At 41.5% G+C, this 22,701-nt stretch overlaps 2 protein-coding genes across 6 annotated transcripts; one reads left to right on the top strand and one right to left on the bottom strand.

Annotated features, from left to right (window-relative positions):
• Positions 1 to 13,020, top strand: Ms (neuropeptide receptor myosuppressin). 2 transcript variants are annotated; one of them, XM_076792596.1, is made up of 3 exons: positions 1 to 241; positions 11,084 to 11,310; positions 11,383 to 13,020. In XM_076792596.1, the coding sequence occupies exons 2-3, from the start codon at positions 11,097 to 11,099 to the stop codon at positions 11,469 to 11,471; spliced, it is 303 nt and encodes a 100-aa protein (XP_076648711.1). In that variant the 5' UTR covers positions 1 to 241; positions 11,084 to 11,096; the 3' UTR covers positions 11,472 to 13,020. The 2 variants fall into 2 exon arrangements, with proteins under 2 accessions (XP_076648711.1, XP_076648710.1); XM_076792595.1 differs by having other exon boundaries at positions 11,087 to 11,310.
• LOC143356678 (C2 domain-containing protein 5) lies at positions 12,482 to 22,647 on the bottom strand. 4 transcript variants are annotated; one of them, XM_076792566.1, is made up of 15 exons: positions 22,436 to 22,647; positions 21,478 to 21,874; positions 21,250 to 21,390; positions 20,963 to 21,179; positions 20,739 to 20,858; positions 17,761 to 20,258; positions 16,788 to 16,937; positions 16,497 to 16,665; positions 15,649 to 16,435; positions 15,102 to 15,419; positions 14,839 to 15,037; positions 14,596 to 14,768; positions 14,406 to 14,531; positions 14,117 to 14,263; positions 12,482 to 14,042 (listed from the first exon to the last, which is right to left on the bottom strand). In XM_076792566.1, the coding sequence occupies exons 2-15, from the start codon at positions 21,845 to 21,847 to the stop codon at positions 13,956 to 13,958; spliced, it is 5,502 nt and encodes a 1,833-aa protein (XP_076648681.1). In that variant the 5' UTR covers positions 21,848 to 21,874; positions 22,436 to 22,647; the 3' UTR covers positions 12,482 to 13,955. The 4 variants fall into 4 exon arrangements, with proteins under 4 accessions (XP_076648681.1, XP_076648679.1, XP_076648680.1 ...); XM_076792564.1 differs by lacking the exon at positions 22,436 to 22,647 and adding an exon at positions 22,028 to 22,165; XM_076792565.1 differs by lacking the exon at positions 22,436 to 22,647 and adding an exon at positions 21,963 to 22,091.
• Between the last annotated feature and the right edge of the window lie 54 nt (positions 22,648 to 22,701).

A 22,701-nucleotide genomic window follows, 5' to 3' on the forward strand; every position in this document is an offset into this window, starting at 1 on the left:
TACCCTTGGATCTTATCGACTCCCACGCAAACCGAAGCCAACTCCGTTAACGCACGCTCCCTTTGTCGACGCAAAACAACACGCGTTTCGAGTCGAGTGTGCAACGCGCGGTGACGAAGAGGTCGAACGTCGGAGACGCTCGCTTGCAACAGAGGAGGACACTCCACCGCCAACGTTACCAACGCTGTATCAAGGACACGCTCCCACTTTCAAGGCCACTGCGTCCAGGATCGGGCAACAGGTTAGCGGTATCTCTCGTTATTTCCGACGCGCAACGCCGCGCACTTCCGTCCCTCTTCGACGATGGGGTTGGAAATCGCAATCGCAAGGCTGTGAATTATTTAGGGGATCGTTTCCTCCGGCGATGGAATTTTCGAGTAGATCATTTTTGCCGTTTGAAAACGTCCCCGGAAACGAGCGGAGGCACGATTTTACACGGTGATATTTTGCTTTAGCATTCTCGAGTAAGGCAGGAGGCTCGCTGTTGGGTAGTGATTTTTGCTGTTGGATCAGGATTCAGAATGTTTCGGAATGTTTGTTGAGATTTTTTAATAGGGCATGCGTTTTGCTGAAGGACTGGGCGGGATATTTCTTATAATTTTTCGGTGAGGTCGATTTTTATCGATAGAGGAGTAATAACAAAGATTCTGGGAGCCATTGTAGTGCGGCAGATGCTGTCATTTCATTCAATTTTGTACATAAGGGTAGTTTTCTTAGGGCTTGTGTAAACCGGGGTTGTTTGTTAACATTTGTAAATGGAGGATAATTTTTGTAGTGTGGAGTGAACCTTGGAGGGTAATTTTTCTTGAAACTGTTTAATAGAGGACGATTTTTAATGTTAATAGTCTAACGATGTGAATTGTGAGTGCTGTTATGGCATGGAGTGAGTCCTGCATGATGATGTCTGCAGGAATCTTTAAATTGCGAATGTTCTTTCTCTGTTGCGGGAAGAAAGTGTGATGCACCAACACGATCATGGCAATTTGTGGTGTAAAGATCAAAGAGGAATGTATTTTTACTAGATGAAACATCAATCGTAATGATTGCTTTGATTTCGCCATCAATTACGGGCATATCGAAAGAAAAAAGATGCCCAAGATGCTGCATGCATTTTTTAATCTTTCCTAAAGAAATTCTTTTAAAAAAATTCTTTATTCTTGCGTTTCCATAACCGAAATTGATTATTGAGATTGTTCGAAGAAGTTGTAATTGTTTAAACTGGTTTTCACCGTTTACACTGTTGTGTATTTGCAAGGAATGGTCCAGTTTCATTTCTGCGAAGGCTGGTACGCGATCAAGCCGCCATTAAAGTCCCCCGATCAATCTTTAATCAAAGTTTATAAATCGCCCTGTTATTAGTATTCATTTAATTACTTCGAACAAGTTCTTTACCGAACTTTTTTTATCAGCCCTTTACATAGCTGCACGAAGTTTTGTATCGCGTACTTTTTTTTCTCGTCGTTTCTTTCTCAATCTTCTTTTTATGGGCTTTTCAGCATGCTAATTATTCACCTGTTGCCGTGCAAACGTTGCAACAACTGTTTAACATTAATAACGCAGCAACAGGCGGCGAAGATAATTAGTCATTCTAACTAATGTTCGCGCGGCAGTAAACGCGATGAAGTTACAAAAATAAATTAATCTCAACTCTCTAAGCTTGTAACAAACTTTCTCCTCCATTTTGCCAGTCAATTCATTTACATTTTATCTTATGGGGCCGTCAGTTTAATATTAGATATACAAGACATAACACAATTTTATAAAGTAGAAGTCTTCGAAACGGTAGATTCAAATATTAATGTTTTGCAAAAGTTATGGTTCCGTCCGATAAATCATTGCACGCACGTTCTAACTTTGATTTACAGTTTAACATTTACAGAATCAATGAATTTAGCAACGTGTGAATTCATATATAATGTTTCACGAATCGACGCTTTCATTTGCTAAATCCTCCGCGTTTTCCAAAGAAAATTTAATAATTGAGCTATATATTTTACTCCTCTTTCTTTCAAACCTTTCTTAAAAATCCTTTTCCCTTAACTCTCTTTTAAACCTTTCAAGTGGAAGAATACACTGAATGAACTTCTCGTTGCTACGTTATTCTTTCTCGTTAACTTTCTTTGAAAAGAGTCCTCCTCGCGAGTCAGAGATTTAAATCCTAATTCCTCAGAAAGCATCACATCACGTTACGTGAGAAACATTCCGCGGTGATTAAAAAACACATTAACACGTCCTCCGCCAGCTTCATACACGAGTAAAGACCGTAATTTTTCATTTCACATAAAGAAAATCAAACTAACAGCTACAATGGCCGCCGAGTTGCAGACGAATTCCTCGTTTCTATTTTCATTGCAAACTGGTTCAAACATTCGGTTGAAATATCACTTGTATGTTGAATTGGAGAGTACAAGAAGTACTTGAAAATGTTTTTGTCACTCAGAATTTCACCTCGCAGCAGAATATCAAAAACGTGCGATTCGCGAGAACTGCGAGAACAAATGTTTGTAACGCGAGGGAGAAACCGTACAGGTACCATTTTGCTCTCAGAGATGAATATATCGCAGCGGATAGCGGAAACAAAGTGGAGAGGCGGAAAGTGGGCGGAATAAAATCTCGAGAAGCTGACTGACCAAAACAAATGATCTCGTTGACACTTGGACGATCGGTGGCGGTCGTAAATTCTTATCATCTTCGTACAAAGTCGCGGGCGGCCAAAACGGAGAAATTGTGAAATGCGAGCTCGCGAATGCAAAAGATTTGCGGAGGAAGCGCGCAGGATGTTGCCGGCACAACGGGAAACATTAATTCCGTCAGGGACACCTGCGGAATGTCTCGTTTCCCGGGATAAAACCTCTGGGGACGATTCCGGGGACGCGCCGTTGTCTTCGGGACGGTGTTTTCCGGTTGCGAACGAAATTCCAATATATCCCAGCGACGTATCCTTGGCATCCCTGATCGGGATAACAGTGGACAGGGATTCGTGACAGGACACGTATTTAATCAAAAGTTTTAAACCACCGCTCTTCTCGAAGAGAGGGGAGAGAGAACTCGAGTTTTCGATGGCTATAAAATTCCATTCCATCTCCCGGCGATCCGACATTCTTTTTATAGTATAAACAATTACGCGGTATTGTTTGTTTTATTATGTGGGCGAGAAGCTGCTCCAATGACTGCTCTTTGTCCACTTAATTAACTTTCTTTCCCGCAAACCATGAATTTATTCGAGCCTACCGCGACTCTCTAATTAAATTTTCCGAGAAATTTTTTAGCGAGCATGCACAGGGTTTTTTTTTAAATTTTTGAATGAATTTGGGGTAGAATATGGACTGTTCTTATTAGAGTGCGCAGATTTTAATTTATTTTTCGCTTATGTCAAGGGTGAAAATTAATTCGTCGACCTTGTCGACTATAGTACTGATTTATTGTTAGGAGCCAAGAAAGCCTAATAATTGGAAGACGATTGAATAGAATTTTCATTTCTCGCTTTACTGAAATTATTACTGAATTTAATTTAATTCTAGCTATTCTTCGCTCTTTGATAATATTTATGTATGTGTGTGTGGGTTTACTTTGAATTCAGTTTTATTGGTCAGACTTGATGCAAAATGGTACCGTTGGGAAAAGATATGAATTATTTTGGTTGGTCGACTTTATCCCTATGAGAGCGAAGAGAATTCTATTAAGCTTCTCTCACAATCTTTAACCTTTCGAGTTTTTCAAATTTTTGAAAATGACAAACTCACGAAGATCCACCCACGCGAGTACAGATTTCTGTACTCTATTGGAATCGCTGACGAAGAATATTAGATTCGATTTAATGCTTCAAGAACGTGTAAAAATACGCGAAAGATTATTTTCAAAGGAGTTGAAACAATATAAACGTTTCACCAGTGTATCCGATTATCGCGTCTGTTAATCCTGGCTAACCTAAAATATTGATTGACGGAATTACAATGAACTGCAATTAAGAATCGCAGAAAATAATTTGTAAACGTTGTTTCGCGTCTCGACCGTCGTTATTAATGTTTAATCACCACAAATTTGTCCGACTCTGGATTTTATCAATGCAGAACAGAATATTATTTTTTTTTATACTAAAGTTTAGTTATGTGTTATCAGTCTTCCAAACCTTTACATTCACTGTGTAGTTACGCTTCCATACAACTGAACTTTAAAAGACTTAATTATCTCAATTTTCAAGCTCGGTGTCTCACACTGAACAACTTGACAAGAATATATTTTCTTAACAAATACAATTACATGAAAAATTAATGTCTTTCTCTCTTCATCTCGAACTACATCAACAACCACAGCGTTCAACTGCAAGAACAGTGTTGTTCCAGGAAGTGTAGTTAATTTCCAAGATGGGCGCGTGCAAACGGAAGTCGTCATGGCAGACAAGCATCCTGGCGAGTTCCCAGATTCCATTACGCAGTGTTCTCGCATAATATTCTCGTACCCAGTCGCTTTTCTTTTTTGCGAGTTAGAATGCAATGTCACCGGAATAGAATCCCGCGTAGCATTCGCTCGGAATAAATCCCGGCCGACATTCCATTGCACTCGCGTTATCTACGACTCACCCTTCTCCACCTTTTGCAACCCTTTCTCACCCTTTCTTATTCTTTACACCTTCTTCTTCCCCCCACACCCCTCTCCCGTGTCACTGTCGTTCCCATGCATGGAATCCGCTCGATCGCGTTCCTATGGATTCTTGCATCGCCGAGCTCACGAATTATTAACAGCACCATGACGTGTCTTACATTTTTACAAAATTCTGACGCTTCAATCTCCATACTTGCATTCTGGTTTTCAAGAATTCTTTTCAGAAAAACTGTCGAGCCCCTTGTATTGAAATTTTGCACGCATGTCGACTGGTCTTTGAAGTACACGTGCGATTATTTCCTAGGTAAAGATTATTAAAATTACATAAGTTGTATATTTTCTTGTGCTTAAAGAAAGTGCACAAAAAATCGATTTTTCGAAAATGAAAAATCAGAACACCTCCTCCGCGAGACCGTGAGCGGAAGCCGGACAAGAAACATACCTTCTCGTTGAAGATTCCTCGCTCTAATCTCGTTACGACCGAGTGGAGACTCTTGTTCTTTAATTGATCGAGTTGGATCAATTTCGAGATAATGAAGACGTAGTACTGATCATTCGCGCTGGACTCTGCCGGGTTTGAAAATATTGCTTCTTGAACGTACAGCATTTTCATGATTTGAGGATTTGGAAAGTCGTGTTGTGGGAAGAATACTTATCGCGTAGATCTGTCGGCGCTTTGAAACTTCGTTCTGATTTTCTGTATCTACTTGAAAAGAAGTTAAAATAATTCTGGATAGTTGAAGATTTATTGCGGAGATCTTACAGTGCGCTGAAACTTCGTTCTGATTTATTGTAACTTCTTGAAGTTTAGATCTTTAAGAAACATATTCATAGAAACAGTGGCATAGTTGCTGAATTGTAAGAGAATGTATTTTAAGATGAAAATGAATCGATTCGAAATACCTGAGAATTTTTTAAACAATATTCAATGCTCGAATATTCGAAGATCGATTGTTCAGGTACGTAGAAAGTTGCACGACCATTTCAGCACTGATCAACGCAAGTTCTCAAGCACTCGATGCGCATTAGCAGTTCAAATATTGAATCGTTCCTCTAAGTACTCAAGCACAGAAATTCAGAACTACTTGAACATTCAGTTTCGAAAATATTGAGACTGCGATCTGTAATGATTTAACCGCTTGTTCGAGTACCTTGGGACACACGCTGGAGCTCATAAGTGCTTGAACGCTTATGGCTTCTCCCCGTTCCAATGCGAACTTGCTAATGTTTGAAGAGATAACCTTTTGTTAAAACTATTCTATCAAATTATTCTAGGAAGAAAATCTAGGAATGTTCTACTGTACTTAAAAATACCATCGACTCATAAAGATCATTTGCAATTGATTCATTCCTTTAAAAATAATAAAAATATTAAAAGCTACTTCCTCTTGTTAAATTCTTTTAGCAATTGGAAGAACGCTTGTTTGCGAGAAATCGTTTCTTAAACGTTTCCTTTTCGCACCTGCATGCGAACGAAAGCTACAAGTGTCTAAATAGTTATGCACAGCAGCGTCGTTAGGAATTAATTAAATCGAGTCACCAAATACTCAAACATTTGGCCAAGAAAACGGCCCGGCTACAAGTTGCTAAGTACACGAAGAGCTGCAAGTTCTTAAGTATACGAAACACTCGAGCACACAATTATGAAGATCGCGATACCGTGACCCATATTCGCGGTGTGTCGTCGTCACGCGAGCCTAAGTTATCTTCATGGGTTTCCCGTGAACTGTTTGGGTGGACAGTTCCCAAGAAAAGGGTTACTATTGTGTCAAGACACCCCCGCGATCGTTCCAACGCCTCCGATAATGTTCAACAATAGCAAGACCGTAAATTCATCGGCCGGTAGTTCAGGCACGCAAACTCGATTAAGAACTGACATTCATTTCCGGCGGCAATCCCGCGAGCGATATCTTCCCTGGCTTCTTGATCGATTTGTCGACCGTCTCTCTCACTCTCTCTCTCTCTCTCTCTCTTGCTTTCTCTATTCTCTCTGTTCCACTCGTCAGGTGTCTCGAATCGTCGAGATTTGCGTGGAAACCTCCGGACGAAGGACTGTGTACGTAACCGGAGGAATTTTCGCAACTCCGCCCTCAGGAATTTAATCGTCGCCGGCTGCGATCCGTTTGACGGACAAACACCCGTTGTTTTTCCTCCATTCATTGAAATTTAAAACTTCCCGGAACGAGCGGAAACGAGAACCCGCGTTTCAGCCGTTCTAATCCGCCGCCCTTTCCCCCGACCGGCGAACAACCCCCGAAAAATGTTCGTTCTCCAATTCGGGCATCTTTTTTCGGAAATCTTATGCCTCTTTACTTCGTTTCTCCGGGTTAGTTTTTACTTGCAGTAACATTTATTTCGAACATTTCCTCGCGTTACTTGAATTTGAAACTTATTTGCACATATGTTGGCACACTCGAAGACCTTTTGCGAACTTTTTGTTCGTTCAGAACCCTCGCTGCCGCATTTTTCTCCACGTTTAAAGCCTTTGTATATTTTCAATGCTTTTTTAGACATTTTCTTCCACTCGTATATTTTTAAAGTCCTTCTGTACGCTTTTTGTACATTTCTGGCACATTAAAAACTCTTTTCGCACATTTTCTTTTATTCGTCCAAAGCGTTCCTTGCTGTATGTGCTCGACACATTTAAAGCGTTTATACGCGAGTCAAACGTTCCGGTACATTTTGCAAGTTGTTCTGCGCGTTTGTTTATCATTCAAGATGTTTCTTACTGAAAATTCCTTGCTAGAAAATGTATTGACGTTTTCCAACTTCTTTATCGAAATGTGTACATTTTTTCCATTTTTACATTGAACATAAACAATCCAACAAATCAGAAACCATGATAGAACACTGTCGAAACAAAACCTCAATTTTCTTCGAAACATTGAAACATTACATTCCCTGAAACAAACTCTGAATCATTTTCCGTTTGCTTGTACCACTTGCTTCTGCAATTTACGTTGATTATAAAACCGTCCAAACAAATACAAGTATACACAGGAGAAACAGACTTTGGAACGAACCAATTTCCCTCTGGTACACCCAGAAATTCGTAATTATGCTAGCAAAACGGATTACGCTAGCAAACAGACGACGTTAACGCGTGTAGTTGTTGTAACAGCGCGCTCCTAATAAATTCGTTCTCGGAACTTCTTAAATCGACTTCGCGGCGAAACTATTACTCGGGCTGGTGAAACACGGCGGTATTAAGGTGCTCGATTGTAGCAATAAATAATCGCGTGCGTCCTCGCTAAGTCAAATTTGTCGGGGCAAACATCGTTCGGAGGATCATGCGCCGGGTTCCTCCGCTGCGCCAGTGGTATAAGAGTGAATAAGGTCAGACCCGAGGTATTCTTCTTCGTCGGGTCGTAACTTAAAAAGCAAACTCGAGGTGTTTCCAGGTCGGAGACGGTCCCGGCTTGCTCCTGATGCTCCGCAGATTGGCCGCCGGTGCTATTAAATAAGATTAGTGTACCTGAGAACAAACAACGGCTATTGTTTGCCGAAAGAATTTCGCTTCTGCCCGCGAACTGCACCGTGCTCTCTGGTCTCCGTTTCCCGATCCCGGCAATTGAATTACAGAGTGCAGTTTTCAACGCGACTGCGGACTTAACGCAGATCTGACCCAGAACTATAACAGAAAAGTGCCGCGATGTAATTACCTTTTTACTTATGTGAGAGAAATTAAAGTTGCCCGCTGGCGGTTTATGGGACGGAACGGCTCCGCGTTAATTGAAACTTATAAAAACCACGGGTCCGATACACACGGTCCTCGTCGGGGAATTACGATTAGACCACCTGCGGTGTCGTCCTACGTTGTCCCGGGTATTACTATAGTTGTGCAATTGCGCTCGTCATAATTATGCGCTGAACGTTCGCGGGTGCAACCTGTTGTTTGCGAACGGGACTTCGATTGCTGAAATTCTAGGTTTTTCAATCATGCACTTTTATACATCAGAATTTTTATTTTAATTCGTCCTCCGCTTCTGGTCACGCGAAGAGGATCACGTGTGCGATTGATTTATGATCCACCGATCGCCGAAATTAACTCGAACGGCCAAAAACAAACCATTCAACCGTTAACACTGCAGGGTATTAATTATCCTTTAGGAACGGCTCCGGTTATTTCGTAAACGCATGTTAGATGTCCCCGTAGCGGAGTCAACGGAGCATTAAGGTAATTAAGGGTTGTTAGAGTAATTAAGAGCCGGGAAACAAGGCAAAATTCCAAGTATCGTCGTGGGGAGTACAGGAAACACATTGTTACTGGAGCAATCCAAAGCAATTCTATCCAGCAGTTAATTATTGATACGTTGCCGAATTATTTGCGCGCTGCGTCATCCCCTTATTACGAAATGTTACTTAAGCTCGAAATCGTTACTTCCGACCTCCAATTCTTCATGTCAGCGTCCTTTATTGCCACGTTACATAAGCACAGAGATCGGAACAGCTTTAAGTTGCAGATTACACCAGTCCTACTGTGTTCAGCTGATTAAAATTGTGAAAACAAGAGGGGCATTTCCATTTTGCTCCTGTCTCTTGCAATTGAACAAAAAGGAACTTTTTGGCTGCGGATTTTATGGATTTATGGCGAAGCAGTGGACAGATTATAAATATCTAAAAACTTTAAATTCACTTTAAAATGATCAAGATATTTCATTAAAGGTTACCTCCTCTTGTTGAATCCTTTTCTCCGATTGGAAGAACGCTCGTTCGCGATAAACCTATGAGAAATATGTGAGAAGCAGACCATTGTTATTTTGCATAAAGATCCGCAGTCCATCATGACTGTTTCCACGAAAACGACATACATAAACTGCCGCACGACCCGGAGATTTCAGGATTCTAATTGATGAGAGTAATAAGGGTAGGATGTAGCAGCCGGACATGCCAAAAATACGAATTTCAACGTTGTTTACCCTAGCGCCGGTACTCGAGCTCGGATTTATTGGTTATTTAATATAATCCCAGGTCCATCTTTCTTTCTTTTTTTTTTTTTTTTTTGTTGTTGTCTAAGACGAAGGATCGGACTCCCGCGACGTCCGTTATACAGGAGCAAATCGAGAACCATTAAAGAGTCCGAGCACGTAAGGTCGGTAATGCGATTTCCCCGACTTTGAGCTCACTTGTGAGATCACATTCGGATCAACGAGACTTATTTACTCGATATTCCGTGACCGTCTTGTGTAACACAATACCCTCCTTCGTTTTCCACAGCATCGACAAACAGTGGACCCTCTTTCGTAACTGATCGCACCCCCTGCGAACTTTCTGCCGATGGCATTTCCTCGATCAACACCTGACACCTGTTTCTTTCTTTCTTTTTTTTTGCAGTCCGAACTTTGAGAAGATCGATTCCATACTAATCATTTTATTTTGAACTTTATTGTACTCGATGGCAGCAGAACAAAATTGGGACTAGTGAGACAGTGGTATTAGAGAAATAATAATTTGGAGCTAATCTACCATTTTTCTTCATATGAGATACCGAAATTGTCCTGATAATAGCAGGAAAACGTGGCCGCTTGATAACGAAAAGAAAAACATTGTTTTAGCCACCTTTTGCAAAATGAGGTGACGCAATAATGTCGGCTAAATAAAAATCTGGACCGAATATCTTCAATTCAAAATATTCAACAAAATACTCCTTGAAATTCTCCTATGCGTCTGTGGACACAGCTATAAATGTTAATGCTTTTTATGATAATGCCGGAATCCTGGCACGCAACCCGCCGCGCGCGACTTAATGGAAAACCTGTTGCTGGAAAATTGATTTCCCTTCGGACTCCCGCGCATCCATACGCAACGAGCTAATCTTTTTGTCGTCAGAAGATCGTAGTCTTTATTTTTAATCGGTTGCACTCTTTGCGTGCAGCTAGCCTGCTGCTTGATTAACTTGTAAATTGTTGATCAGTCGTGTACCCATTGTTACCAACGGGATGAACTTCCTTGGAAACACACAAAATATAACACAAAAAAATAACGCAAAATCGAGTTTGTTTAATTCTTTAATAATATACGTTTTGCGTACGTTCGTTGTGTGACAGATTTCAATAAAAATTTAGCTAAAAATCTCGAAAGAAATCGGTTTATGATTGAAATTGCTCTTGGTTGTTAACCTTTGGTTTTTAAAAGGCTGTTACGTCATTGTTGGTAGGCGAATTGTCGAGGAACGTAATTAAATGATTCATTTCAGAACAGGAAACACTACTGACAAATTTTATTTATTATTATCGACTACGAAGTTGTCAAAGGTGGACACAGTGTTAAGTTAAATAAAGTTAGGTCGTTCATTGTACCATACAAAAGATTTCTGACGAACAAAGATCTCAATTATTAATCCTTTCTTTCTAGAGGACTATTGAGCCGTCATTGGTGGACAAAGCGTTGCGGAACAGAGTGAAATCATTTGTCTTAGAATGTAGAGGATTTCTGAGAAATTTTCCGGTGACAATTAATTCGGGATTCGGTGTTTTTCCAGGAGGAGGAGAACGATGGGCTCAACAACGGTGGTAATCCTCGTTTCGATGACGACCATGGTGATTCTCTGCAACAATGTCTTATCTGCTTTGCCGTCCCAGTGTAATCCCGGATTCCGGGACGATCTTCCCCCAAGAATCCGCAAAGTCTGCGCTGCCCTTTCCAGGATATACGAGCTGGGCTCAGAGATGGAGAACTACATCGACGACAAAGAAAGTCATATAACAGGTAACGAAACGGTTCCGAGGAACGAGGAATTAAAACCGGACGTACAGCGCATAATTTTCCGATTGTTTTCAGGTTTCCACGAGACAATCCCGTTATTGGACAGCGGCGTGAAAAGACAGGACGTCGACCACGTTTTCCTCCGTTTCGGAAGGCGTCGTTAGACCGACCCGAATTATGCTTTACACTGAGAAGACACTGAACAATTTACCTCTTCATCAATTGATCGTCTCATCGTCCAGCTGCGGAAACGATATCTTATGATTTATTTTCGACCTAATCGAGCGAAACTACTTAACGAGAATGACTCGCTGTATCTGTATCGAGCGCGCTACGTTTCACCGAGCCACGAAGGGGTTCGTCTCTTCTTGCAAATAAATTCTTTCGCCAAAGCAGAAGCAACTTGGAACCGACGTCGACTAATTCATTTCAGCTGGAACTCGATTTTACTTCGTAAGACAAACAACGGAGCCGATGCATAGTTATCTCTGATAATATTTTCCCTGAACGGGGGACTCTTTCGTTCCAATGTAACTTCGAATATCCGGGAGACTTGATCTTTCCTATAATATATATATATATATATTAACGCGAGGATGGTTAACATTAGAATAAATATTAATGGAAGGAAACCTCATTAAAATATTATATAATTGTTATTTATTTTCAATGTTTAAACGAGACAAAGTAGCTTTCTTCGGAGGAAGATCTATAGTGCTTCTCGAGTCCAGCATGGCGGCCATTTAAGAAGTTGATATGTAATTTATGCAAGAAAATTTATCTTTGCTATAATATTAACGCGAGAATGATTTAACGTAAAAAGAATAAATATTAATGGAAGGAAATATTGAAGTGTGAATGATTGTTGTTCCTTCCCGATGTTTTAAAAGAATGACGTTCTTTTAGGACTCCTTAGGTAATTCAACACGGTAACCATATTTAATATTTTTTAATTTAATAATTAAAAAATAAAGAAAAGAAGAAGAGAACACACGAATAATTCACTTCGACGAGAATTTTATTTGATCGCGTTCGCAACAGAGACAGAGTGATTAACGACTGTGTAAAAATAAAACGCAAAACTTGTTTCACAATGCACGTCCACAGGGTGACTTAGTTATGTTTTGTTAACGACAAACAACAACCGAGTGTAAAAAGGTTCAAGACACATGCATAACAATCCAATGTACAAGGTATATTTCGTAACCCTATATCCGATAATCTAATTCACCACGATTCGTACAGCTCCAAGAAAACACACTCAAGACTCTTTGTTCCCTCCATCGAAGGTGGAAAATAGTTTCGCGGATTTATATCGTTCTACTATCTACAGAATTCGGACTCTTTACAGGCCATTCCATTCCTCTAACACGTCAACGGAAATTGACGTTCCTCGCGCTGATCTCGATCGTTAACAATTAAAAATATTGCAAGTACATAAACGAGTATAATAAACGTATACTCTTACGCCGTTTTCATTTTTTTTTCTCTCTTGGAACACATTCTATGGCAATCAAAGAAACAAATCCGTCAATTCAATCGATTTTTAAGATTTTAGAGGGCCGAGCTGGCCATCGCCACCCACTAAGATTTTTGTTGTTAACTATTCAAATTAACATCTATCAGAGAGCATTTATAAATATAGTGTGTCTTTGTTTCGTGTAGCGAAATGAAACTTATATTATCGATACTTCAGAAACCATTAACATTAGATTGCCGGATGAAAAAGAAGTTATCTGGTCAGTTAGTGATTCCCTCTGACAGATTGGTGGTATTGTATGATAATGAGAGTGATCAGATACCTACCTTCATAATTCTATTAAAAACCAACGTATATTTAAAAAAAAAATTATTTAAATTGTTCTATATACATGTATAGCAATAAAATCGTAAATGAGTCAAATTGACTCGCTCCGGCAATCCAGTGTTAATTCAAATGGCTTTTGACACACTCTATCGAAATTTTAAAAACTGAAGTTGAGCATGCTTCGATTAAATTGAAGAGAAATTAAAAAATGAATTATTACAACGTACTATCGCCTAGACGCCACGCAACGGTTATTTAAAATACTTTTTCAAGTCGTCCAATTAGAAAACCCGTTCCAAATCTTGGCTAAAAAGAACATCGCAGCTTTAATGGAAGTACTGCCGCCCTCTATAGATTAAAAGAAAATCGGATCATATCCGACGGTTACCTACGAAAACGGGAAAAATTGAGCTCCTCTCAGATGCCCGAATCATACAGTTTGCCTGTAACGGTCACTACAACGGTGTTGAGGTGGCGAGAACGACCCACCGCAAACTTCTATGTACAATTCTGAAGGCACCTAATGATCATCAAAGCTTTACGTATGTCTAGAATCGCTGGGTCGCGCGTGTGCGTCGTGAGATTGCTTGGTATTTACGCTAGAACCGCTGGACTCGGCTAAAAATGACACGTGTGAGCGTTATCTACCGTCGACCCGATTGCCGTGACTCGAGGAGTTAAGTACTTATGCTAAAATCTCGAATATTTACAAGCCCTATCCTATCACAGGATAATGAGTCGCGACGCGTCCCGGTCGACCAACAACGTTCGCCGAAAAATCGAACTTTCGGCGTTGGTTCTCGCAGTGCAGCTATGGTGGCGCCGAATGGGGAGGTTGGGGTCAGCAGTTTGAAGTTCCACAGTGCTTATCGTTCGCGAAGTACGACACCGATACCACGTCCCCGCCAACATTTATCAGGCACTGCCCCTAAAACGCATAAAAAAAGAACAGGTTTAAATGATCCCATTCAGAGTCGCGTACTCCGTTATCATTGATCCTACTTGATTTTTATGGGGACTGTGGAGGAGCACACATTTAGTCATAAAAAACGCCACCATGGCATTGCCTCCTAAGGCTGTTATGTGTGCTCGTACGATTGCCAGAACCTCCATTATGAAACTGTGCGTGAACCCGCTCAAACCGCCGTTCTAAAACAATGATAAAATTCAGTTTATGTTGATTTATGAATGGAATTGTTGCCAAAGTGTTAAGTGGACTACCAATATCGACTTCAAATATGTTTAATAGTCCACTCGAGAGTTAGTACTGAATCCTGAATATTGAACGAACCTCTCTGATTGACGTGCTCTCACGGATAAAGAAAAAGTTCAGGTTCCCTAGATACCTCTCTATCCGACCACCGGGTAGATACGAAAGAGGGGTAATATCTACACCGTATCTCCCTTTTAAAGGCACCTGAAAATTTATTTTGTTAATTTTGAATAACTTCGTACGTGTCCCCCGAAAGACGGACACTCACATGTTTATGTTTATGCGTTATGTGAAGCTTTGTTCGCAATGGCGAACGGGTCCTGGACTTGAACCCTACAGCGTTGACTAGGTGGGAAGAGTTTACTGTGACAATGCTGGACGCATTGTCAGATGACATTTCTGCGTGGTCCACGTCCAAATTGAATATCATGTCAGTGTCATCTGAAAGAACAAAGTAGCTCCATAAATATTTAGATATTAATAGAAAAAGCAACATTATTAAATCACTTACCAGATTTCTTAACCTGATCCTTGCTCACAGAATGGCTCATCAGTTTCTTTTTGGTCTTGCTCATTTTAACCGGATCGCCTAAACCAAGAGCCATGCCTATGACCGTGAACTGTATCTCGTCTGGTTCAGGAAGGGCTAACTTAAACTGCATGTCGCAAAGAGCACACGGGATCATTTTCCTCAATTTAAAGTACACAGACTGCAAAAATAAATTATTGTAATAACACGATTCCAAAATAGAATATCTTCAGTTGCAAAAGTACCTGAAGCAATTTAGCGAAACATTTCGATGGCATGGATGCGAACTGTCCCGCGGGAATCTTTGTCCTAGAGATCTGGGTGAACATCTGCAAGTTCCTAACGATCTCCAACTCGTCGAGACCCGGGATCGTTTGAGTATTTACTACATGGAAGTCTTCGGGAGGTCTGTCGTCCATCAGCAACGATATCCTATCCATGTCTTCTATATCGTCGACTTCTAACACACAAGTATCCCTGGTACCAACGCTGAAGTCTATGTCAGGCAGTTCTTCGTCGGACTCGTCGGTGTCCGAAGTTGCCACCCGACCATTTTCAACATCCTGCAACCAATAAATTATTATCTCTTTCGTGGCGCATTATTGACACATTTATATGCGTTTGGCTCAAAATGCAGTTTCGTTTTAAATACAAACAAGACTCGAATCAAAGAGCCTCAGTTTGCTAGACCAGTCAGTCAAAAAATTTCTTAGCCGCTAACAATAACGGTACACTATTACTAATCGCGTGAATCAGCATTTCTCAACGTTTTTATTATACGTGTACACCTACCGCAACAGGTTTGAGTCGATAGAACTCTCTGTTCTTCTTAACAGTCTCCAGCAAAGTTTTTTGGATTTCCGCTAGCTGTTCCTCCTTGTGCCAAGAGTTTCCAGAAGCAATTTGGGGCACCGACGGAGTGGGCAAAGCAACCAAAAAGACAGCGCTTCCCACAGCCATGCCGATGATCAGCCTCTCCCCGACAGAGACTTGCAGTTTCAAGCCGAAAATGGCGTTCATACCCTTAACCTTCAATTTATTTAGGAGCAAACTATGCAGCTCGTATTCTAGAAATGGCAAACAGTCTGATATCTCCTTCGCGTTCAGCTCTCCCCTGAGATCTTTCTTCGTTTTGCAGACGGTGGCTTGTATTATACATCCCCTCCCTGTCATCGCCAGATTCTCCGGAAGTTCTATGGTGGTGAACATCACGTCCGGTACCCTGGCACGCTTGCATATTGTACATTTCGACACGCTCACGCGGAAAGGCACGCTGGCCTCATTGTAGGGCAAGTGACAGAGACTACATTTGCTTTGAAATTGAGCGTCGTGGTCTTTGCTCTCTGACGTGTGCCTCACTTTGCCACTTGGATGAACAGATGTCGTCACTGACGAGTCCATCTCGGTTTTCTCTGCTTTGACAGGTACTGGTTTCTGTTGGGACTTTTCTATTTCTGTGGGGTTTATCACCGAGCCTGATTGTACTTTGCTAACGAATACGTTGTCGGCGTCCTGAGTCGAGCTGTGCAGATTGATTACGGCTGCGGTACCGTAAGCGTTCAACACGCAGACGTCGTCACTGTGAAAACGAATCATGAATGAGGGGCTGATGGAATAGGCTGATTGATAGAATTACTTACCAAATGCTAGTCTCTTCCTTGTAACCAATGATAACGTTGCACGCCAATGCTCTGGCATGAGAGCGAACCTCCATTCTAACTTCTTTCCACCAGCTATCGCGGCTCTCAGGCTCCTCTAAGTTACTGATCCTCTCCAGTAGCTTGACTGACCTTGAGCTTACAAGACCACCTGTCTCAATATACACACACAATATTAGTAAATACAGTAACAGCAGGATGCAACATCTTCAGGGAAAAAATCAACGTCCACCATGTACTTTCAGGAATTTTGTTCAGACGATCAAATCTTACCGATATGAAGAATAAATCCGGGCGGATATTGCTGCATAGTGATAAACGGGTACTCTAACATTTCAAAAGCATCCTGGTTCATGGTTCTTATCACAGCCGTGGGTGTCTTCAGGAACCCAGTCATGGATTTATCAGTCCCAAGAGAATTGCCTACAACACACGGTACAATTTATTGTTAATTAATCAATCTACTTTCTGCTTGATCTTGTGCGCGTAATTATGTCTCTTTGCGAAAGGAATGTCTCATAAAGTGATGGGACTACTTATTGATAGTACATAGGCACCGTTACCCTAAGCAAAGTATAGGCAAAGAAGTAAGTATGTAATGTAAAAAAATGATTACCTATAACCGTGTGGGTTCATCGTGATTAATGAGAGTTTTTGGTACAGGAATGTTCTTCTTTGCCGGGTATAACTCACTTTATGAGGCAACCTGTGATTCGAATCTGGGCCCGCAATGAACTACCTGAGGGGCAATGCATCGATGAATATTGTGATTCGAGATTCGAGAACAGATCGAACAACGATGCTGCTAACAAGGAGACTGCACGGTTCCGGAAATCGCTTTTTGGATTGAGCCCAATAAAACAAAAATTGGTTAGCAATATAAAAATATATATTCAAAAAAAAAAAAGAATAAAACACTGTGCATGGATTGGAAAACTCAGGACCTCCTGTGTAGCAGCCAGGGGCCCCACCAACGCCGCTACGACATCTTCTTGTAACACGTTTCTCCTTCATAGTTCTTAAAAAAGACCAAAGTTTTGTCGAGAACAAAGGCCCACCAGGCAAAAAGCCATTAGGGTTTCTTTTAGTACTGGGTATATAATGCGTAGTCTATATGTCCAAGAAAACAAGTTCCAGAACAGTGCGGTCTCCTTGTAAAATGCACAATAAGCGAGACGCAGACTTTATGCAAGACCTGACAAGGTAAACATAATTTCGAGATTATTCTCGCGTGGTCGAGACTCACCTTTCGGGGTGATGCTCAGGTCAGAGTCGCTGGATCTTCGGTGCAATGGCACTGCGGGCTGTGCCTTGGTCGTTGGCACCTGACAGACTTTTGAGACCATGGAGGGAACAGCCGGAAGTGGACAAGGTGGACTTATAGATGCCTCGTCCTGTTGCCTGTGATCGGGAGAAGGACGGGACACACACGAGTTGTCAGTGATATTAGCAGTGTTAGTAATATTAGTGAACTCGTCGTTGTCCGATACCTCGCTTATATTACAAATGCTATGACTGTTGTGTACCGCGCGATCAATGGATGGGAGTGACGATGACTGGATGTTAGTATCAATCGGTTTTAATTCTTTCAATTCTATGGCGCCGCTGCTATACCTAAACGAGTCGCTGCTCTGCGTGTCTACGACGAACTCTTTGACAGGGAGCTCGCGCGATCGCGGATCGATCACGGATTTTTCTGCGGTGAAACTGTGTCTCGAGCTGAACGACTCAGTTCTATGGGAGTGCGACTTCATTACAGTGTCACTAATGTTTATGCTCTCGAGAGAGGAGTTGTAGGAGGAGGAATCGGGCGTGAGCGGTGGCAGCATGGATTCGTTCAGAGGGTATATAATGTCCGAGGACTTGTAGACCTGGAGACGTCTCTTCAGACACTTGTTGTGCAAACTTTTCCGCAGATTCGTCGGATGGATGTTCCTGTACAGTTTGTCTCTCTTCTTTCTCTTCAATTTATAATGATCGTTATTGTTGTAGCCGTCAGGGTGTTCCATCATCTTCGTGTCAATTATCTTAATCAGATCCAGCATCCTGCGTTGCCTGTTCTTATACTGTGTGTTATGCATATCGTTGCAGGAAGACTGTATCAGACTTTCAATGCTGGACGAGGTCTTCGAAACAGAGTCTACGGTCGCTTTACTGTTCATGTTGTCTCCGACTTGAGACTCCACGGTCACAGAAGTCTGAAACTGTTGCAACGATGGCAGCGACTGCGACAGCGTCGAAAACTTCAACACATTATGCTCCTCCATCTTATCGAAGCGTTCCATGTCTTTGAACGAGCCTCTGCGGGGTCCACTGTCAATTTCCTCGGCCTGCAACCTTTCTTCTTCGTTCACCTGACCGAACGCTACTTCGTCTTTTCTTTCCGTATCGCTGTTTTGCAGCAAAGAGTATGCAGACGCGGACAGCTCAGACTCGTCGGCGTACGATAGTTCATCGTTCGTGTTGTCGGTCTCTACCGGAGTGGGCTGGCGAATGATAATTCTCGGTTCTGCGATAATTAACGTAGGTCTATCCCCCTGAATTTCCGGGAAGAACGGGGGTCGAATTTCTACGGGTGTGCTGGTCGCTAGAGGACAACATGAATCTTCCGAATCTGCTTTTTGCTGATGCTGTATATCATCCCCAACATTCCGACTCGATTCTGCATTAGCATTTCCGTCGATATCGTCAATCTGTAGTTTCGCAAAGGGCAAATTAAACGGTATTTGATTCGTAGATATGCACTTGATCAAAACCAATGCATCGTCCTCATGAAGAGGACACGTCTCGCTATCTGCTCTCTGTAATCTGATTTTCGACGACCTTGATCGCAACGGAGGAAAGGTGTCAGACCTGGTGAGCGCTCTGATATATTTGTAACCTGGCCCTCGTACTTCGACAGTCGACATCTTAGAGTCTTGTAAAACATCATAATTAGCGCTGTCTATCGAAGACTCGTCCGAAAATTCGTTGGAACTAGGCGTGTTCTCTTCGAACGACGAATCGAATTGTATCTTATCCTGCGCTTTCAACAGCAGGCCGTCAACTTTCTCTCTGTAGTCTTCTCTGTCCCTCTCTTCTTGTTCGCGTTTTTCAGCTGCATTTTGTTGTTCCAACTGTTTAGCATCTTCTTCGATATTATTAGACAGTGTCAGTGGCGATTCACGACCTTCATTGACGTCTTCCAGAGGCACGCTGTGTATAGATTTGATCAGAAGAGAAGCGATGCCTTCCTTGCTTTTGTTGTCTTTGAATAATTTGTGTCTTCTCGGATTGTGTATGCCCGCCAGCGAAGATCTAGCCGAGCTAGTCACGCGCGAGTTCATTTTACCGTCACCGTCGCTTGAGGTGAACAACTTCTTCAAGTTCTTCATGCGCATGTCCAAGATACTTTTGTTGGCCTCGCCTCTTTCGTCCTCCTGAGCTAGCATGATTCTTATGGAAGCATCCTGGATCACGGATTCGCTTAGACTCGAATAAGAGACTGCGGATTTCTTCATACCACTTATTCTCTGCGGCTTTTTGTAAGGTCTCGCATCTTCCAACTCGTCGCACGTGTAATCGAACGGTTTCACAGTTCGTCTCAGTCCCCTGAACGTCTTTGCGTGATGCGAGAAGTTATCCTTTATACGCATGTTTGCAATAAAGGGATCAGGGACACATGTAGGAGTGGCGGGATATAGCGGCATACTCTCATCGAGTCCTGCATGTTCCTTTTGTGCTTTGTGTTGTGAAAAGAATGCCCTATATGAACACATGCAAGTGAATTAAAAAGAAAAAATACCTATTAGTTTATACATTCATATTTTCGTAGTCAAAAGTATAAAGCACAACTGTACTAACAACTAGAAAGTTTACCGATATAATCGCATCTAATTCTATCATTTTTTTTTCTCTTCAACAGCTGGTTTCATTCGTTTTCGTTATGAAACATGGTTTCATTTAGAAAAAAACTCTTCCATGCATTTAGTTAGTAGTAAGCAGTGTCACAGATTCCTTTCTACAAAGAAATTTCATATTTGATTAACTAGTAATTAATATTTAATCGACTAGTCAGCATACCACTCACAACACAGAACACTTTAAGGCAATATCGGCATTAGACGTTCCGCTAAGTGGAAGGCAGATCAACGATTATTGGGATTATAGAGCATAATTAAACAATCACTTGTTCGCGAGAGATTAAATTAAGCATATGTAGTCAAAAGCATTGCGAACACTTACTCTTCGATATTGTCGGTTGGCAAGTTCAAGGTGTCCTGCAGCTTCACAAGAGTGACAGCAGTACCGATGCCTCTGGCCACAATGCCAGATTCACCTTCCAGATCAAAATTTTGTAAATATCTGCGCATAAATAAACGATTAAGGATTGATTTTTCCATCGAATTCGAGGTGGCCAAATTAGATGAGACACCCTGTATAATAATCATTCAGAAATACAAGCCTACCCAATGACAGCATTTCCACCAAGGTCCAAAGCCTTCAGTCCAATTTTTCTCTGCACTTCTCCACTAAGTTTAAAAAATAACGTTTGGCGTGCTTCATTGGAGGCTCTAGGTGTTCTTATCTTGTCGATCCACTTGTATTCGGGGTCATCGCTAACAACTAACTCCTCTACGAAGCCATGAATGCTCTGTGTATGGTATCCATGTGGTATATTTGGCGCTGAAATAATGTTCAATGTACTTATCGTGGAATATTATCTCTGTCCGGCAAGAATCTTTTGATTATTTACAATAAAAAAATTGTACACCACAGGAGGATTGTCTGAACTTGTTAAAATCAGAGAATAGTTCTACTTTGACTATGATGTTGACTTCTCCACGAATGCCGTGCATTGTGTCATATACAGGGATCCACCCAGTCATGACTGAACCTAGAATAAGTATATGTTATCATTAACTTATAAAACAAATATAGTAAGAGTGCAATGAGCTAAAATCTACTGTAATCAAATGCTCACCAGTCTGAGAGCCAGTGTTAGTATTCATCGCAGCCTCCAGTGTCCAAATATTCTTAACGGTAGGAGGAACTCCGGGCAATAATAATGGATTTAGATTTATATAAACTTTGCCGATGGCGTCGTTCGCAGAATACGTGTCGTGGTCCATTAATCTAATTTGCAAGGGTTCATCCTGCAGTTCGGAATCGTCAACCTCGAATCTGTACCACTCAGAGTTCCATTGAGGATTCAAAGACTTTCTGCACACATCGGTCTTGTACGTTATAGTGCCAAATTTCAATTCTACGTAAGCGTCTGTCGTGTCTCCTGACCGATCCATCACTGGCAAATTACGGCCTGCCAGTACTTTGACTTTTATTTTGCCTGGCATCTTGGCAGCTAAGGCTCTACCGAAAGTCTGTAACAAGTAGTTCGTGATTGTTATGATGACCAGAACGAAGAAGGTTATGTTTAGATACAAATCGCCTGTCAGTAAGATGCTGTACCTTCTGTGAGATAGAACATTGATTCGCGGGACGTAGGAATAGTAATCGTGCGTAGAGGTACTCACTTCCAGAACACTCGGAACGCTGTAAACGTTAGCTATCGTTTGCGATTCATTTGACGAACCAGTGGATTATTTACTGCACTAGTGTACGAAACCTTTATCTCGACGAGCGTGTGTGAAAACACCGTGGACCAATCATTTTAGCGGATGGTGCGATTAAAATTTCGTTTAGCGTTAAGCTGATATTTGTTTACAGTCACACTGTCAAAGGGATGCATCGTGTCCTTTCTCACAGACGATCCCGCGGGGATGAATTCGTTTTGTCACGTTGCACGCGAAACGATCACCGCGAAAAAAAAGAAAACGTTTCTGCGACGGACTTGCTAAAACGTAACGTGTAAATCTCTGAACAGCGATGCTCGCTGCTAATTTTATCGATTACTTTATTGCTGTCAGTATCCTTTCGCTTACCACTAACGTTTCACCAACAACGTACGAAATCCTTATATTCGGTGCATTATAATTGGAATTGGAGTGCGCCCAGATTATTGCTCTTTAAGGAATTTCTACGTTTTATTGGTTTAATCTCGGAGCATCGTGGCGATTTTGATATGTCCTCTATATTACATACTTCTATTTTAGGTTACAGAACCGAGAAGTGTGCTCGATTTGAAAATTTATAAACTTATTACCGACCGAGGCATGGTTATCGATTGCAACGCGTATGTAGTTCAAGG

This window comes from Halictus rubicundus, chromosome 8 (genome assembly GCF_050948215.1).
Source record: "Halictus rubicundus isolate RS-2024b chromosome 8, iyHalRubi1_principal, whole genome shotgun sequence".
In the NCBI taxonomy this organism is placed as follows: Eukaryota; Metazoa; Arthropoda; class Insecta; order Hymenoptera; family Halictidae; genus Halictus; species Halictus rubicundus.

Coding starts and splice junctions, on each gene's coding strand:
- Ms (XM_076792596.1), top strand. CDS start 11,097: ATGGGCTCAACAACGGTGGTAATCCTCGTTTCGATGACGACCATGGTG. Junction 11,311..11,382: donor CAAAGAAAGTCATATAACAG/GTAACGAAACGG, acceptor GATTGTTTTCAG/GTTTCCACGAGACAATCCCG.
- LOC143356678 (XM_076792566.1), bottom strand. CDS start 21,847: ATGCCAGGCAAAATAAAAGTCAAAGTACTGGCAGGCCGTAATTTGCCA. Junction 21,391..21,477: donor TAACACTGGCTCTCAGACTG/GTGAGCATTTGA, acceptor TACTTATTCTAG/GTTCAGTCATGACTGGGTGG. Junction 16,938..17,760: donor CCTGAGCATCACCCCGAAAG/GTGAGTCTCGAC, acceptor CGTGTGTTGTAG/GCAATTCTCTTGGGACTGAT.